The 18,299-nt window shown below is 40.3% G+C and overlaps 1 protein-coding gene across 1 annotated transcript in view; it reads right to left on the reverse strand.

Moving 5' to 3' along the window:
• EYS (eyes shut homolog) overlaps positions 1–18,299 on the reverse strand; it is a 1,391,558-nt gene that overhangs the window by 76,419 nt on the left and 1,296,840 nt on the right. The window contains 1 exon segment of the mRNA XM_054722350.1: positions 8,877–9,059. Coding sequence (XP_054578325.1) covers positions 8,877–9,059 — 183 coding nt within the window.

Below are 18,299 nucleotides of genomic sequence, written 5' to 3' on the forward strand. Positions count from 1 at the left end.
TGTCATGTGTCACATCTAATTTACCCCTCTAAAAATGATAATAGACTTGCAACCGAGGTAAGCAGAGTCCCAGGTACTACAAAGACATGAGTGTTTAATCTTGGCCTTTGCGCTAATGTAATTTCTGGCCACTCACATCCTCTTATTTCTTTCTTTTGAAAATATGGTAATGGAAATAATAACACTTCCTAGGATTGTCTCTAGCAATAAATTACTGTTTTAAAAGATTTTTTCAAATGGATTCAGAAACTCTAAGTGGCAAGTGGGTTTTGCCTCTCCCCTCCTCCTTTCCATCCTGAGTGAACAAAAAGACGGGCGAGGAGCCATGAGATGATGCTCTGACTTTCCCATCTCATGAATCTGCTTGCTGGGTGGCTCCTGACTCTCAGAGGGATTTCCCTTATGAAAGAACCATTATTTGTGCAGACACACTTCATGGGAATATTTGAGTATAGTTCTAGCATCTGTAACACTTTTAGATTTCTGAAAGACAGAAACTACCATTTTATCAAATATTCTTGACTTTGTGGTATAAGGATGCTGACACGGAGACACTAACATAAACTAAGATGAGTTTTAGTTGACTGCTCATGGCTATGAGAGGGTATATTCAGAGTTTAGAAAGAAAGCTAAGTCAATATGAATGAAGAGTTAGAAAAGTGTGAATGATTTTAGGAAAATAATGGAAGACATTTAGAGAATTAGAATCAAAGATAAAGGGATGCAAAGGAAAAATATATCTAGGTTGAATGGAATCTCACCTACCAGAACAGTACATATTGAGTGGTATAGGATTCTAGACACTTGAGCCATTTTTACCCCATAGTCAGTGACAGTCTCTGCTTTAGTGGGTGCTCAAAATCTAAGATGACTGGAGATTTTGAATGAAGTCCTAAGGAGCATACAGTCTGTTGATTCTAAGATCTGTACGGCTTCCAATCACAGTGGCCGGTACTCAGCTTCCTGTAATGTTGATGGAACCATTAAACGATGGATATTCCAGAGCTTTGAAAGCATCAGAACCATACACAGCCATGTCCATGACGTGTCTTCGTTTGTCACTGTGTATATTGGAGACCATGTAGTGTCTACTTCAAGGGATTCAATTATTAAAATGTGGGCAGCGTAAACTGGCTGCTGCATGTGGCCAAATCAAGATGGTGCCCCGACTTCCAGCCATGCTGGTGCAGATTGCGGGTCGAGGGTGACAGTAACAGCACATGCCATGCTGTGCTCCGAGCACATGGAAATGGGATAAAATGCATTTCCTGGGGCTACAGAGGGCCCACATTTTTCTGTTTCTTGAACAAAAGGATCTGAGACTAGTAAAAGTAGAAAGTCTGGTTTTCTCTTGCTGTCTGCTGTGCGAGATAAGACCATGAAAACAAGGAATGTAAGCACCAGTTTATGGGTAAACTTGAACTTCCATAAGATGGAACCATATGTGTTTCCTGGAAGTGTAGAAAAAAATAGTGCAAATGTGGGCTGTAGTTTATTGATTTGTACTTGGCCCTCATCTTTTTCTTGTCCTCTGGATGTTCCTCCATGACACCCAGGTTACCCCACTGAACTATGCTTAAATGAACATTCACTCTTCATGTACATTTAAAAAGGGGTGGTAGTGGAAGGGGATGTGTGAGGATCTACATATTTTTGTCATTTTTAACCCTGTTTGAGCACTGGTCAAATATGATAATCTTATACATTTCTCAGTCAGCAAAGTGAATTAGTTTATTGAAGTCAAAGATATTTAATTTCACAAAAACTAAGATTGGATAGTTTGAGGTTGTCAGGAAGAAATTTTCACGATTTCCAGTCCATTCTGATGTGATTACAGAAGAAGATAATGAGCATTTTTCTGTTGTAAAAAAAAATTGAATATGAGCATCTACTGTCAGCTATGTTTACAAAATGCCTCGGCCCTGTGGAATCGGGAGAGGCGTTATATGAAGGAATTGGCTGCAGCCTGCTCTCTCATTCATCAGGGATCTTCCTTCTGCCTGATTTATACCACAGCTCTATAAAAAAACAGGCTGAGCTGATTGGATTTTGTGACACTCCTCTCGTCATTTTTCTTTTTTCGTTCTGTGGATGACATTCATTTCATTTATTTCCACAGAAAAACATCAAGCTATAGTTATGCAGTCTTATTTGTAGTATAGTGAATAACTAAGGGCTCGAAGCAAACAAGAAATTAGTTGGCATGAAATATGAGGCGATCTTTCCTAATTACAGCAGCACAGAAGACCTACATGCTGGTGACTGACAGGAAGCTACTCGCCTAAAGGGCTTCGGCACATAGATCATGAAGTTACAGATTTTTTTCTGAAATATTCCTTTGTGACATTATACCTTTTTAATAAGGCTATTGTCAGATTTCTTGTTTTGTTAATCCTCAACTAAGGATATTTTTTTTCCATTGATTTTTAGAGAAAGTGGAAGGGGAGGAGGAAGAGAGAGAGGGGGGGGGAACATCTATGTGTGAGAGACACATTGATTGGTTGCCTCCTGAAAGCACCCTGACTGGGGCTAGGGATTGAACCTGCAATCCAGGTACGTGCCTTTGACCAGGAATCAAACCCACCATCCTTTGGTGGACAGGCCAATGCTCTAACCACTGAGTGACGCTGGCCAGGGCTAATGTTCAGATTGTAACTTACATTTCGATGATGTAAACAGTGATACATGTCTCCCCTCCCCACTTTATTTAGGTCCTAACTTCTTCACTATAATCGAGGTTAATCTATGTCTACACAGTATTATTAGCTACCAGGATAGCTTGTCTACAGAGTCTTTCTGTTAGTGGAAGAATCAATAAGCAGGTAATTATTGATTTCTCACTCAGTACGTGCCATGTGAATGATGCAATTACGGATACCAAAGAAAACTGAAGTCATGACGTCATGGCTTGTCCAAACAGAATTTAAGATTAATCTTGCTGAGGTACAAGACTAAAATGATGAAATTGTTGTTATTCTAATGTTTTTGACGTATGACAATGGTGACTTCATATGGTTGAAAGTAGGGATTGTGGATGACAAAACAGTATACAATTAGATACCAACTTATGGGATGCAAATTGAAAGTTCTACACAGGCTTTGTGTAGATAAGCTATAAGGAGACACAAATTCATTAGGAAATGTTGCATGATGGGTAGTTTGGAAGAGGTGATGAACTGGAACAGTCTCCCAGGCAGGTGGAAGCTGTGAAGGTGGAGCGAATGGGAGTGACGGATCTCGGGTGGAATACACTGGCTGTGATAAAGCTGCTGGCTGGGGATTCGCTGGGCCCAGGCTAGGGGAGAACGGAACTGGGAATGCAGCCAGGCTGCAGTGGCACGAACTGTAGAGGACTGGCTGCAATGGAAGGAAAGGACGAGAAACACACGAAAGGGAACAAGGTTCCTGACTGTCCTAGCTGGATGGAGTGTCTACTTTCTGAATGTCATCTTTTCCATCACTTACGCACTTCTTCTCTTCCAGTGATGCTATGTTCATGCATTAGACACCATGGCAGGTGCTGTGGGTACCAGACAGGGTCTCTGACCGCTGGGTGAGGATTGTTAATTAAGAAAATTTTAAGCAGATGTGTTGTGCCTCCCTACATTGATTGTAAGTTTTAGAGCAGGGGTCCTCAAACTTTTTAAACAGGGGGCCAGTTCACTGTCCCTCAGACCGTTGGAGGGCCGGACTATAGTTTAAAAAAAAACTATGAACAAATTCCTATGCACACTGCACATATCTTATTTTGAAGTAAAAAAAAAACAAAACGGCAAAAACACCCGCATGTGGCCCTCGGGCCGTAGTTTGAGGATGCCTGTTTTAGAGTGATGGGGACCATAGTTTTATTTTTTTTTTGGTATTACATCTTTCAAAAACTGTAATGAGTGCCTATATTTGGCAGCCACTCTCAATATAAGAAAGAAAAGCCATGGCACAATTCTCAAAGAGGTCCAAACAGTTATAATAAAACATTGTAATTGTTACCAGCCAACTGCAGTGAGATTAAGTCTTAAATGTTCTTGGCAGTTAAAGACTTCAAAGAAGGATGACCTTTTCAGCGGAGGCTTACGGGACAGAAGTGTTTTGGAGGCACAAAGTGAAGGGTGCCTAGCTCAGGAGGGTGGAACAGCCTGTGCAAAAGCACAGAAGCAAGGACATAGCCACACGACCCAGAACGCACACGTGCACGAATCCTGCTGAGTGGAGAGTGGATCGAAGGAAACACAGATTGTACAAAGGGGATGGGTGAACCTCTGTGTAATTATGCAAAAGATCTTGGGTGATAGGTTATGATCAAGCATGTTGATTGGGCAAGAAATGTTTGAACTTATATGTTAGGTCCCCTGGAGCAAAATGGAGAGTCGAGGGGAAGAGGGGCATGACTGGGCAGAGGGATTGCAACGGAGGCTATTGCAGAGAAGCTGGTGGCAATGAGGAGAAGAAAGAGGACAGAGAAGATAAAAAAATGGGGAGGTAAAATGCACAGGCAATGGCATTTGGTAGAACATGGGGGATAACATGGAGAGAAGACAGGGACCTTGCCTATCTTGTTCATAACTGTCTCTCCACCACCTTGAAGAATGTCTCATCTAGGTTCCCAGGAAGTCGTTGTCAAATGAGAGAAAGGGAGATGGATATCCAGGGGCCTCCTGGGTTTCTGGCTGGAGCAGAATCTTTATGCCAGTCCCAAAGGAGGGACACAGGAGAAGACACTAACGTACGCATTCATCTGTGAACTGCTGGACATGCAGGTGATTTCTAGAAGAATAAACCACAGGACATACAATACAAGGGTGTGGGGTAGGAAAGGAAGAAGAGATGATGAAGGAAATGCCAAATATGCCTGCAGGAGCACAGGAAGAGGATTAGGTTAGGGTAGGTTAAAATCACACGTCAAGAGAGACATTTTCAAGCTAAAATGTTTGAAAGGGTAATTTGTCCAGAGAGTTCAATGAGAACAAAGAAAAATTGGTGGGCAGCTTAGGGAGACTCAGGGAAGAGTATAATCAGTGCTGGGGTATGAAGGTCTCCTGCCTTCTTATGTAGACATGTCAGAATTAGAGGTTGGCTTACATTTCAAGTTATTAGAGAAACTCTGTGGCTTTGTGCATCTATAACCTAAGGAAGATAAAGGCAGCATATGGAATGGTAATTTTAATAGTAACAACCAGTATTCAGATAAGAGATTGAGGCTACTAAACAAGAATAACAACTAAAAAAAAAAAAAAAAAAAGAAAAAGAGTAACACCTAGCTTTGGCCGGTTTGCTCACTGGTTAGAGCATCCACCCCCCCCCCCCCCGCCCCCCATGCACCGAAGTGTGGTGGGTTCAATTCCTGGTCAAAGGCACATACCTGGGTTGCAGTTCATCCCCAGACCCCGTTGGAGTGCGTGTGGGAGGCAACCAATTAATGTGTCTCTATCACATTGACGTATCTCTCTCTCTCCCCCCTCTCTCTCCCTTCTTTCCACTCTCTCTAAAAATTCAATAGAAAGAATATCCTTGGGTGAGAATTAACAATAACAAAAAAAAATTTCAAAAGAAAAGAATAACACCTAAATGTGGAGTTAATACCACCATGAAAAACTGATTTGGATCAAAGATTTTTATGTAGAATAGATAATTTCAAATCGTGTGGTTAATATTAATCATTAAATATTTTAGAGAAATATGTATCTCTTGAATGAATAACTTTGTGATACACAAGTGGACAAATCATTCCTACATATTACATTATGGGCAATGACTACATACATATCTTAGTCCATCTCCACACATGGTCTAATTTAGATGGTCCCTAAAGGTTTTGAGAGGGTGCTCTCAACTATTAGTTGTGTAAAAAGAACCAAAGGTGCTTGATAACATTATATTCTTTAATTCCAGAGGGCCTGGGAATTAGCCTCTGAACAAACACCCTCATGTGACTCTGATACAGACATGAAGTGGTCCTACTTGGAGAAGCAGTGCCTTAAAAATCAGTTTAGTGCCACTTGCATTTTTTTTAGCTGGTGTTCTTGCTCCCTCAGGTGGTATAATGTGGAATTGCATGTTTCAGATTTCTTTTCACTGATTAGAAACTAGATTTCCACGATTGATCCAGTTCATCTAGCCTTTACGTAGCCATGCTGCCAACCTACAAATGCCAAGTGAAGAATTAGCATTCCTATCCATCCATACAAACAAGATGAGTAGAGAAACCCAGAAAACGTTATATGTGAAATTTCACAATTTAGAAAAACTGTGGCCAAAACATTAGCTATTTTTTATTTTACTTTATTCTTTTGAGAATTTTGCAAGTGTTTAGTAGAAGTGTACTGAAGAGCTATTTGGTGCAGTATTTTCATGGACCAAGTGTTGATGCTTTGCTTGGGTTCTCCCTCTGGGAATCGTTCAGGATTTAGAAGATACGTTTTAAAATAAGAAGGGCCCAGGGTGTGTAATGCTCCTTTGAATTTTTTATTTGCTACATTTTTTTTTTTGGTAATGAAAAGGATATAATTGACAAACATGCTGAAGTGTGTGAGGATTAAAGAGTGAGGGGTAGGAATTCCTTCTTTCTCCCCTCTTCCCTCCGTGACTTCTGGCAGCCATTCAACAGATTAGTCACCAAAACCACCCGGGGGAAGCTTTGTGATTGATATAGTGATAACTGGGACACCATTCCTATAAAAGAGGAGAACTATCTAGCCAGCCACGGCCTGGCACAGAGGGTCCAAGCCCTAAGTGCAGGGCAGACTATCAGTGCTCAGAGGAAGGGGGTGTTGACCAAAGGAGGTGGAGCAGGGTACCTCCAGGGACATCCTAATGGAGAGGATGGCATCTGACCTGGGGCCCCTAATAAAGGCTACTTTTTAAGTACGTACCTTTGTACAACCGTGTTGCCTATTTACATATCATACCATTATCTGTCCTATGAATTTTTTTTTTTTACAATTATCTGTACTTATTGTGGTTCTCGTATTCATTCATTCAGTACTGATTGTGTGTCAGGCAGTGTGCTAAGTGTGGGCATACAGAGTCAAATGGGGACAACTTGGTCTGTGTCCACACGGAACTCCCACTCTCTGGTAGTGACAGACAAGAAACAACTATCTAAAACGGATAAAGGAATTATACATCGAGGTAAGGGCTTGCAGGAAATAAATAGGAAGGTGAGGTAGAGAATAACTTGGGCGGGATCAGACCTGCTTTCGTGAAGGTGGCTGGGAAGGCCTCCTGAAGAAAATACAACCTACTGTGTTTATTGCATTCAAGGCTATTTTAAGTGCTTTGCATGTGCTATGTTAATCCTCACAACTCTACCGGGGAGTGTACCATTATTATGCCCATGTGACAGGTGAGGAAACCGGGGCACAGAGACATTAAGTGACAACACCTAATTGGTAAGTGGTGGAAACTGGATTTAGGTCTACACTGCCAGGCCCCAGAGCCTGCTCTCGTGACCACTCTGATGGCCATTCCCTGTCCAGGCAAAGGGAGGAGCATGCGCTAAGTGCCCGAGGCAGGAAAAAGGGCCGGGAGACTAAGGCATTGGGAAAGATCTGTGGAGAGGGGCCCGGAGATGGGGAGTTAGAGTTGAGGTGAGGCCCTTCGAGAACATGGTAAGGTTTGGATTTCATTCTGAGCACAATGGAAAGTCAGGCGGGTTTTAAGCCGGGTTCACATATGATGAGAGGCCTTTTAACAAGGTAATTCTTGCTGCAACTTGGAGAATGGAGTGCAGGCAGGAAAGGACTTATAGGAAGATCAGTTAGGAAGAGGTCACGAGGTTTTGGCCACAGAGTTGGGGAAGAGACCAGAACAGATTTTGGAGGCAGAATGAATAGCACCTCCCATGATCAAGTGCCGCCTTCCAGTGGAGGAGGTGGGGGCCATTATACTTCCCCAGGGGCAGGCTCCTTTCCTGCGGGTGTTCCTATGGAAACCAATGTGCAGTAAGAGGAGAGCCACTGAGGGAGTTGGAAAGAGCAGAATGCTCTTGCCCCCAGCACCACAGAACTGCCAGTGGCTGGCAGTGTCATGTGTTCATTTCACAGATGAGGACACTGAGCTCAGAGACGGTAAGTGATTAATTGCCTAACTAGTTAGTTGTTTACTTGGGAGTAAAACATATGTGCTTTTCCTTGACCCTCACAGGTGCATAACTGCTTTCTACTTAAGACAGACAAATTTAACTTATGAGGTGATTTCCCACCAATTCTAGGGCACTGGTGTACTTTGGTACAGGCCGAAAACTTCCTTCATTTAAAAAAAAATTCTTATTGATTTCAGAGAGGAAGAGAGAGGGAGAGAGAGATAGAAGCATCAGTGATGAGAGAGAATCACTGATCAGCTGCCTGGCGCACGCCCCACACTGGGGATCAAGCCCGCAACCTGGGCATGTGCCCTGACCGGGAATTGAACCGTGACCTCTTGGTCCAAAGGCTGGCCCTCGACCATGGAGGCACGCCAGCCCTTTAATTTGAAATAGCTTTCTTTGATGGCAACAATTCTCATTTCCCAACACACGGTCAAATGCTGTTCCTATGGAGACGTTCCCTTCTCTCCTTATATGTGACACAGTCAGAGGGAAGGACAAGTCAGTAAGCTCACTTTTCATGTGACTGGGTCACCTTCCCCGCCCTCCTGTTTGCCTGCGGGAATTCTTGCTCTTGATTATCACAGGTAGCCCTGGTGTGAGCAAGGTTACAGAGAAGGTCAGGGAACTGCTGAACACCTGGGGCTGCAAGGAACATGCTGGAAGCAGAAAACAGAAGGAGGCGCATCTAAGCAAATGTCTCCTTTAATCCACAGCCAATTAGAGTGTCCATGAAGAATCTCCAAAGTTTTCTTAAAGGAGCTAAGCAAGTCCTGGAGGGTTCAATTAATCTTACCATGGCCCTTCTGTCCGGTGAAGAGGATGACGCTATTTTGCAGTGCTGAGTGGTTGTTTGCTAGCTGAAACTTCAAGTGGAATTCGTAATCGAAGCTGATGTCTGGGATCCGTGGATAAGCCAGGAATGAAGTGTATCCGAAGGCATCCATGCCACTGAACCTGGGCTGAGTGATATTAATAGCTGTGGAAAAACCCAAACCCAAGTGTTAAAATAAACCTGTACGCGTACTCGTGAAAGGAGGGTTTGCTGATGCAGCTGGCCGGACGGTCTGTTTACTGTCACATTAATTACACTCGAGTGCCCTCAGCATTGAGCCACTAAGTGACTCAACAGGGGATTTCAGAACCAGAACCAAGGAAGTGCAGTGTTTTGGGATCCTGTGTATATACTTTCGCTCCCAAACCCTTTATACATAATGGAGAATTTGCTTAAAAGAGCAAAGCCTTATATTTTGAAGATTAATTTTAGAAATAGAAAAGATCACTGGCAGACAAAGTGTTTACCCAGGTGCTTTGTAAACAAGATTTGGCATCCAAACACTGACTATGACTAAGAGAGGAATTCTCAGCTTGGAACACACTGTGTGTTTCTAATCCTGCCCCTTTATAGAGCGGAAGCCCTAGGTCAGGGGTAGGAAAGCCAAAAGATCAAAAGGGAATGTGATCAGTTTCTGTGACCATATTGTGAATGATGAGAACTTTCCGTGAAGTGAAAAATCATTGTCTAAGAGAAATGCTCATCCCTACTGTGCTGAGATGCTTGCTAGATCATGAAAGCATGGGTTTCAATAGGCCTGGAACAATAAAAAGCCTTCATAGAAACAGGAAGTGGTAAGAAACAGAAGTTCAGCACTGGCTGGTGTGTTCAGTGGTTAGAGCATCTGCCCCCCACACCCAAAGGTCACGGGGTCGATTCCTGGTCAATGGCATGTACCTGGGTTGCAGGTTCAATCCCTAGCCCTGACCCAGGCACGTGCGAGAGGTAACCAATTAATGGGTCTCTCTCTCATCAATGTTTCCCTCTCCCTCTTTCCCTCCTACCCTTCCTACACTCTCTCTAAAAATCAATGGAAAAAATATGATAGGGTGAGGATTAACAAAACAAACAAATAAACAAAAAACACAAAGAAACCTCAGAAGTTCAGGGGCCAGTGTGGACAAAATAGAATTGAATTGAGGGGTGCTATCAACCAGCCAGCCGCTCTTTTTGTCCTAATTCTATCTAATCTTGTACCCAAATTTTCTCCTTCATTGCTGTTGCCTTCATCAATAGTCCCAGGTGGCTTTTATTTCCCCAGGCCAAGAGGACCGCAGGAAACAGGAAGGGGGATTGTGACTCCCACCCCTGTCTGTTACGAATGGTGTTCCCAGGTTAAAGGATGTTCCTAAGGATCTATTTATATTGGTTCCAGAGTTTGCCAGAGGAAAGAAGAGATTGTTTTGATTACCTTTTATTGCTCACTTCTTCTCAAGAGATGTCTGGCTCTCCTGGGAAGCTATAAAACTAGAATTTTTACAAGCCTTAAGAAATAGCCTCGTTCTGGTATCCAACACTTAAAATGAAAGAGCTTGTTATGTCTGGTTATAACTGTTTATATAGCAAATGATTGTGCTATCCTGGGAAAGATGATGCGAGTTATCAGAGGCTTTTATTTCTGTTTGTTTCACATAACTATCCAAATCGGGTAATTGTGTGGAATAAGTTGAATACTTCATTTTAATATTTAATATCTAATTAAAATCTGATCATTTTATTCTTTGGGAAGTGTGGCCTAATTTTTTTTTTTTCCTGAAAACTCACCAAAATCTAATGTGGGATTTGGAGACCTATCGCCTTTCACATTTATTTTTTTATCTAGTGGCTTGTGTTCCAGAAATAATGAGACTCTTCCCATCAGGCCTTCCACTCTCAGTAGTTCAGGGAAGTGAAATGTGTTGCAAGTGAAATAAAGTAAAAACACTGACAGTGTTTTACCATTGGCAATCAAAACAGTGAAAATTGAGTTCAATGAAATGTAATAATAAAATAGAGGAATGACTTAAAACATTTCTTCCTCTTCGTAATTTACAACGGAGTCGAAAGGTATCGTACGTTTAGGTTATGTCAACAAATCTATTACATGTATTTCACCGTCAGACCCTGTGCTAGATGCTGGTGACACAAAGGCAACAGAGCACAGATAACTCGATAACTAGTTCCTGGATCCCTACCCTCAAGGAACTAGTGTGTGGCCAATTTATTCAACAGAACCGGGCTGAAAATTGAGGCTTGGCTGCTGAGCAGCAATTCCCCCGACAGATGAAAGGGAAAATCATTTCAGATGCAAAGAACAGCACGTTCCAAGGCGGGGAGGCCAGAACAGCATGGCGTTTACCCAGGAAACTCATGGAGTTTGCAAACTGCAAAGTGTAAAAAGGAAGAGAGCAAGCAAATGAAACGAGATTGCCAGACAAGAGTCTGATCACGAAGGGCTTTGTATCTTCTCCTCCACCTTTGGGTTGGTGGGCAGTGACCAGAGTGGCCTTTTAGATCTATCACGTGGGTGACGAAATGTGAAGCTCAGATCAGAAGAGAGAGCTGGAGGATGAAGCTCTGGTCAACATGAAAAAGAGGACTTTGATGATATCATGAAATAGGACCATGAGTTAAGGTTATACTGAACTGTAAATGTAAGACAATTTATGGGTAACTTGTTAAAAAAAGGTAATGGTGTGATGTTTATCTGAATAAACGGTGTTATCTGACTTAAGTTTATGACACAATTTTATACTCGTCAAAACCGGAGGATAACAATGCCCATAGGAGTGGATCTGTCACTCGCCTGGCATTCCTTAGTCTAAAGCTATGCTGCTCGATAACATTTCAACCTGCCCCACGTGGCCATGGAGCACTTGAACGGTGGTGAGGCCTGACCTAGATGGGTTTAGTACAGAGAAAAGAATGTGAACCATCTTATTAATAATATTTCATATGCATTAAATATTGGCTTAAATAAAATATATTATTAAAATAAAGTTCATTTGCTTCTTTTTTACCTTAAAAATGTGGCTACTGCCCAGCCGGTGTGGCTCAGTGGTTCAGCGTCAGCCCATGAACCAGGAGGTGGTCACAGTTCCATTCTGGGTCAGGGCATGTGCCTGGGTTTTGGGCTCGAACCCCAGTGGGACGTGTACAGGAAGCAGCCGATCAATGATTCTCTCCATCATTGATGTTTCCATCTCTCCCTCTCTCTTCCTCTCTCTAAAATCAATAAAATATATTTGAAAAAAATGTGGCTACTAGAAAACAAAATTACAGTCAGCTCACATTCTATTTCTACTGAATAGCCCCTGTTCAGAAAACCATGTGTCATCTGGCAGGCAAGTTTTTTCTCTAAATCCTTAATTCTGACTTACTTCAAGGGGCTAAACTGCTTTCCTCACCTCCACATTCCTCTCTAATTAGCTACTCCCTATTTCTCTATTCATCCTTACAGTAACTCTTTTTTTTCTTTGTTGATTAAGGTATTACATATGTGTCCTTATCCCTCCATTGCAGTAACTCTTATTCTAAAGAGTATCTGCTGTGACTTTCAATTTGTTGCCACCCTTTCACCCTTGATATCCATTTCAGTATCTACCTTTCCATTGAGACTTCTTATGTCAAACTCACCCATGACCATCATCTTTCTAAATTCAATGTCAGTTCTGTTTTCATCTTCTTCAATGTCTCAGAAGCAATGGACAGGGTTGATTATCTCTTTCTCTCTTTTTCAAAAACAAATATGTTTCATTGATATTTTTTTTAGAGAGAGAGGAAGAGAGAGGGATAGAGATAGAAACATCAATGAGAGAGAAACATCATCGATCCGCTGCCTCCTACATGCCCCCCACAAGGGATCAAGCCCACAGCGTTGGTATGTGCCACGACTGGAATTGAACTGGTGGCCTCTTGGTTCCTGGCTCAATGCTCATTTGCTGAACTACACTGGCTGGGCTATCTCTTTCTCTTGAAACTCTTTCTTCACTTGGTTTCCGCAGTACTGCACTCTCCTAGTAGTCTTCCTATTTTAAACAGCTCTTCCACGTTCTCCTTTTCTTCCACTTGTCTCCATCTACCATCACTCTCTGCTTCATCATACAAACCATCTATAGAAAGGAGGAGGATCCTGAGTAGAAGTCTTTAACCTTGACTTCCTTCCAGACCTCCAGAGCTCCAGATTCATACACCTAACTACCTATTAGATACTTGAATATATTTGTATGTCCAAGAGGAGTCTGCAACTGAGCATATACAAGACCGAATTCTTTATTCTCATATATTCTCATATATTTATAGCCTTCTTCCAAACCCAATCCCTTCCCTTTTCTCTAGTCTCCCCTGTCTTTGTTCAGAACAAAAATCAGTCATCATCCTTAAATTGTTTTTCTGTCTCAACTAGTTGACTGGAAAATCCTATTAATCTCATCTTCAACATATATCCTAAATCCCACTAACTTCTCACCACCTCCATTAATGCCACCAAAGTTCAGTGTACTATTCTCTCCAGCTTGGACTAATAATATTTGCTTCTTCACTGGTCTCCTTTGCCACCTTTGTACCTTACAGTCTCCTTTCCATATTCCAGGGACATAGGCTTTTAAATATGAATTGCATGTTCAAAGCTCTCCAGTGGCTTCCCTTCAATTTGGAAATAATTAAAACACACACACACAAACCCTTAATATAGCCTAAAGACCCTAGTCTCCAAGGTTATTTTATACCCATTTCTTCTTGCTCATTCTGTTCCAAACATGTTAACTTCTTTGTGTTTCTCAAACAAATCAAACAGACTGCCAGTTTAGGGCTTCTGCTCCTTAAGTTTCAAACGCCTGAAATTTATTCTCCCCCAAAGATGAGACATGACCTGCTCCCTTATTTCCTTCAAGAGTCTGCCCAAGTGTCCCCTCTTCCCAGGGGTCTTCCCTGACCACCTTATTGAGGGGTTCATCTCCTTTTACCCCCATCACTTAATCTGCTTTGCTTACTGCAGCTTAATTACATTATACGTTATCTATGGTTTCTCTCTCCCTAATTAGATTGCAGGTTCCATCAGGGCAGAGAGCTTGCATTCATGAACCAGAACAAACAACAGTGCTTAGCTCAAGTGGGTATGGAATATAGTATATCCCTCAAGTGGTTGAATGGATAAATATAAAGGGCTTTGAAAGATAGTGTTGAAAGATAGTGACAAATAGAGTTGTTATTTTTCAGCTGTTATTCTTTTTCTGGTATCTTAACTATTTGGTACATATATGACTAAGGGAAAAATTGAAGCTACTGAATGAAGTTGGGAAATAGAATTTCTGTACCATTTCCAATACCAATCATTGCTTGTCTGATTTTTTTTTTTTTGCATTTTCTAGTCATTTGCTTCTAAATAATAATATATTTCTGGATTTTTGCAAAGATAGTAGAATCTTAAATCTTCTTGTGTGGGCAAAAATTCAGATAATATATAACATGCTGATACTGAAAATCAAGATGGAGACCCCCAACTTGACAAATCAGTTGTTCTTCATAATCAAGTTATATAAATACAACTAAAATTTCATCAGTTTTAGCTTATAAACATTGTTTCCTCTTCAATATTTGGTAATAATGGCTTTGCAACTTGTAAGCTAAAAGCACTAAGTATGTTTCTTAGGGAAATTAATAGTTTTTGACAAAAACTTTTGGCTTTTACATGACAAAACATCTGTATGATTCCTTACAATCTTGTTTAACATTTTACAATATGGACTTTTAAAAAGTTCCTAAGTTCATTGAGGAATTCTTGAAAATACACAGTGTTTTTAGGATACATAGTCTTATATAAATCTATTTTTTAAAATAAAGGCCATTGCTCTATTTTTATACAAACACAAAAGACAAGAACTGTGGTTGATTTTCACTTGGATTCTGTTTTCTATATAGTTGTTGTGTGTAACCTCCACAGAGTGGACACCAGGGAGCGCTGAGCCAGTGAAAGTGCACGTCAGTTCTTCCTCCTCTGTCATGTATTTTAATGAAGCAAGCAGATGGTGGATGGATTCCCCCCCTGGAAACTGCTGATTTGGAAGACTCTAGTATGCCAGTTTTGCAAGCATGGTGTTCAGCAGCACATAGTACCTCAAAATATACATTTTACGTCATCGGGAAAATGCCTTTGCTCTTAGGCAGATGGATAAATCTGCAAAAACGCAAGACCACTGCTTGCCTCTCTAGCTTTCTTTTGTAGATTTGAGTATAAACAACGTTCCTCTCTCTTAGTTCGTAACTTCTTGGTAAGATAGCAATAGATTTAGCTCCATAGCCTGCACAAATGCAGTTGGGTTATAAAAACCATGTACACAATCATTGTTTCTATCTCTGCTGCTGAACAAGCTCCTCGTGGGGTATGTTTCCACACTGTTCAGCATTATCATTCACAAATAAAACAGTGGTAGCCTACACACGTGATGTTCATTTAAAGAAACAGAAATGAGTCTCTTCTGAGATGTTACTAAGAGTAATAGGTGACTGTGGCTTGTACAGAAAAACACACACTTACCTATTACCTATCACTTCTGAACCAGGATGATACTCAACACAATCAAGTTCTCTATTCAAATGGGTATACAATATTTATTTCAGCCACAGGTAAAAACATGAAATAAATATCACCGGTTGATTGCCAATTCCTGCTGATACTAAATCATTTAAACGGTCTATGTAGATATATAATTCCTACCATTCTCACTTCTTCATCTGTCAGAGATGAAGCAGAATTTTACATTAAAATATGAAAATGTAGAGCATCATTATTCTCATTTGCCAAGGAAATGGGAAATGATCAGAATTCAAAGTAGCACCTTCTTTTTAGATGCATAATTCTTAGAAATTAGTGCCATCTTCTGGCTCCTCAAAGTACTGCTTTAAATCTAAACCAGATACTGGCAGGATTTTTACAGTACCATGAAGTGTACATATGAGTCACATTGTAACATCTGCATTACAGTTTATGGCATAAACGTTAGGAATGGTAGCCTGTACCATGTATCTATAATTCACATTACATAAACTGTGCAGTTTATACCAGATTAAATATGCTTTGTAGTTTATCGTGATAAAATCCCCAGATATTTCACACATGGAATATTCTAGAACTGATGTGTTTGGAACACTTTTCTCAGTCCTAACTCATGAGCTTCTTGTTGATAGTGGATTTCTAGTTAAGAATTTAAGAAATATCAAGGTTGGAGCGGGTTATCATTCAAGTGCTGTGGAAATATCTTTTAGCCTTTTAATCTATTATTTTGTAAGCCATGGATTTGTAAATGTATAAATACTCTATGTATTTATATACTCCAAAGTAATAAAAACAATAGCAATTGCAATACCTACTATGTTTCAGTTGCTAGGTACAGTACCTGAATTACTTTATTTCTTATAGAAACTCCAATGAGACATTCTTATTCTTATATTCCTGTTTTATAGATGAAGAAACTAAGGCTCAGAGAGATTGAGTTACAGAGCTAAAAACTGAGAGTCAGGATTTCAATCCAGTTTTATTTGATTCCAAAACCTGTGTTCTTTTTTCCCTTTCTTTCTTTTTTTTAAAATATATATTTTATTGATTTTACAGAGAGGAAGGGAGAGGGATAGAGAGTTACATTGATGAGAGAGAAACATCGATCAGCTGCCTCCTGCATGGCCCCTACTGGGGATTGAGCCTGCAACCAAGGTACATGCTCTTGACCAGAATCAAACATGGGACCCTTCAGTCCATGGGCCGATGCTCTATCCCCTGAGCCAAACCTTCTAGGGCAAGCTGTGTTCTTTATCATGATGGCTGGAATATCATTGACATTGGATGATTAAAATAATGTCAAACATGGGCAGATGTTTTATATTATTAAAGTTAGTACCCCTCATAAATTAGTTTCATAAATTTTATTCTATTCCCTTCACACACCCCGCCCCACCCCCTCAAGTCCTGGGTCATAGATTTGTGAAAATTGGTAGGATTCACATTCTTTCTTTCATATTCTCTCTTTCATGCTTAGAAGAAATGTAAACTTATTAATTGCCTTACAGTGCCAAAAACTTAATTGGTACTCAATATATACCAGTGAATTTACCAACAAATAGGTTTTAGTAAGAACTCAATTATTTATTTTCCAATTAAGTGGAGAATATGAGTGAAAAATAGTATTTCTAAAATAATATGGTTAAAAAGATCAGTATGTCTTTAAGAATTTCTAAGTGTTTGAATATTTGGGAACACACACACACACACACACACATGTACATATATACTCTGGATAAGTAACTGTAATTTTCATTTTTTGTTTTGGTATGGTGTAGAAACAGTTTAGAAATAGCAAAAATATGAAAAAGGACCCAAAATAATAAAGATGATTTATCAAAAAACCACATATACTTTGTGAGAGGGAGAAAAGAAAGAATTTGGGAGCTTTAAAATCATACTAGAGTATTATTTTTGAATGGAACAGATCTTGTTATACATAATAGTCCCAAGACTTCATGTACTAATGGTGAGCAGATGCCAGCTTCAAATGATGATGTAAACAAAACCATGAAAAATGATTAGAAGATTAAGAGTTAGAGATACAGTATGAAAACAACAATCAGGAAAGATAATGAAATGAAATATTTTATTTGCTATAGCATGAAATACCTGGAATAAAACTTCATTTATTATATTAGTTTTCTCAGTTTCAGGCAACAGAAATAAATTCTGGCTATCTCACGTGGGAAAGGAATTTGTGGGAAGGTAGATAGACTACCTCATAGATTCAGTGGGAAGACGGGAGAACCAGTGGGGGACATAGGCAGAAATAAAAGAATCTAGGCAGTTTGAACATAGCCAAGTTCACATTGTGTGAACAGTGTTGTTAGGATGTAGGCGCTGGTTCTCTAAAACTGGGGACAGCCATGTGGCCATCTCAGTTACACATAATTTCTAAATATCACTCTGCCTTTGGATAATTTCCTTAGCATTTACGTCTTGGGGAAAGCATCTCACTTGCCTATTCCAGGTCATGAATGTGCATATAAATAGAAAGGTGCTGTGTAGCCAAAAACAAGAACAAAAACAAAACATAATACCCAATGAATGTCTCTCACAGACATTTGGTTGCCCAGTGTCAATATGCATCAATTTTCTTGTACTTGTATGTTTAAATCAAAACTTCCTTCTATGACAAAGGAGCCAAGGATATACAATGGGGAAAGGACAGTTTCTTCAAAAAATGGTGGGAAAACTGGACAGCCATATGCAAAAGAATAAAACTGGACCACTATCGTACGCCACACATAAAAAATCAACTCAAAATGGATTAAATGTAAGACTGAACATAAGACTAAAACCATAAGACTCCTAGAAGAAAATTGGGTCGTGAGCTCCTTGACATTGGT

This window comes from Eptesicus fuscus, chromosome 10 (genome assembly GCF_027574615.1).
Source record: "Eptesicus fuscus isolate TK198812 chromosome 10, DD_ASM_mEF_20220401, whole genome shotgun sequence".
Taxonomy (NCBI): Eukaryota; Metazoa; Chordata; class Mammalia; order Chiroptera; family Vespertilionidae; genus Eptesicus; species Eptesicus fuscus.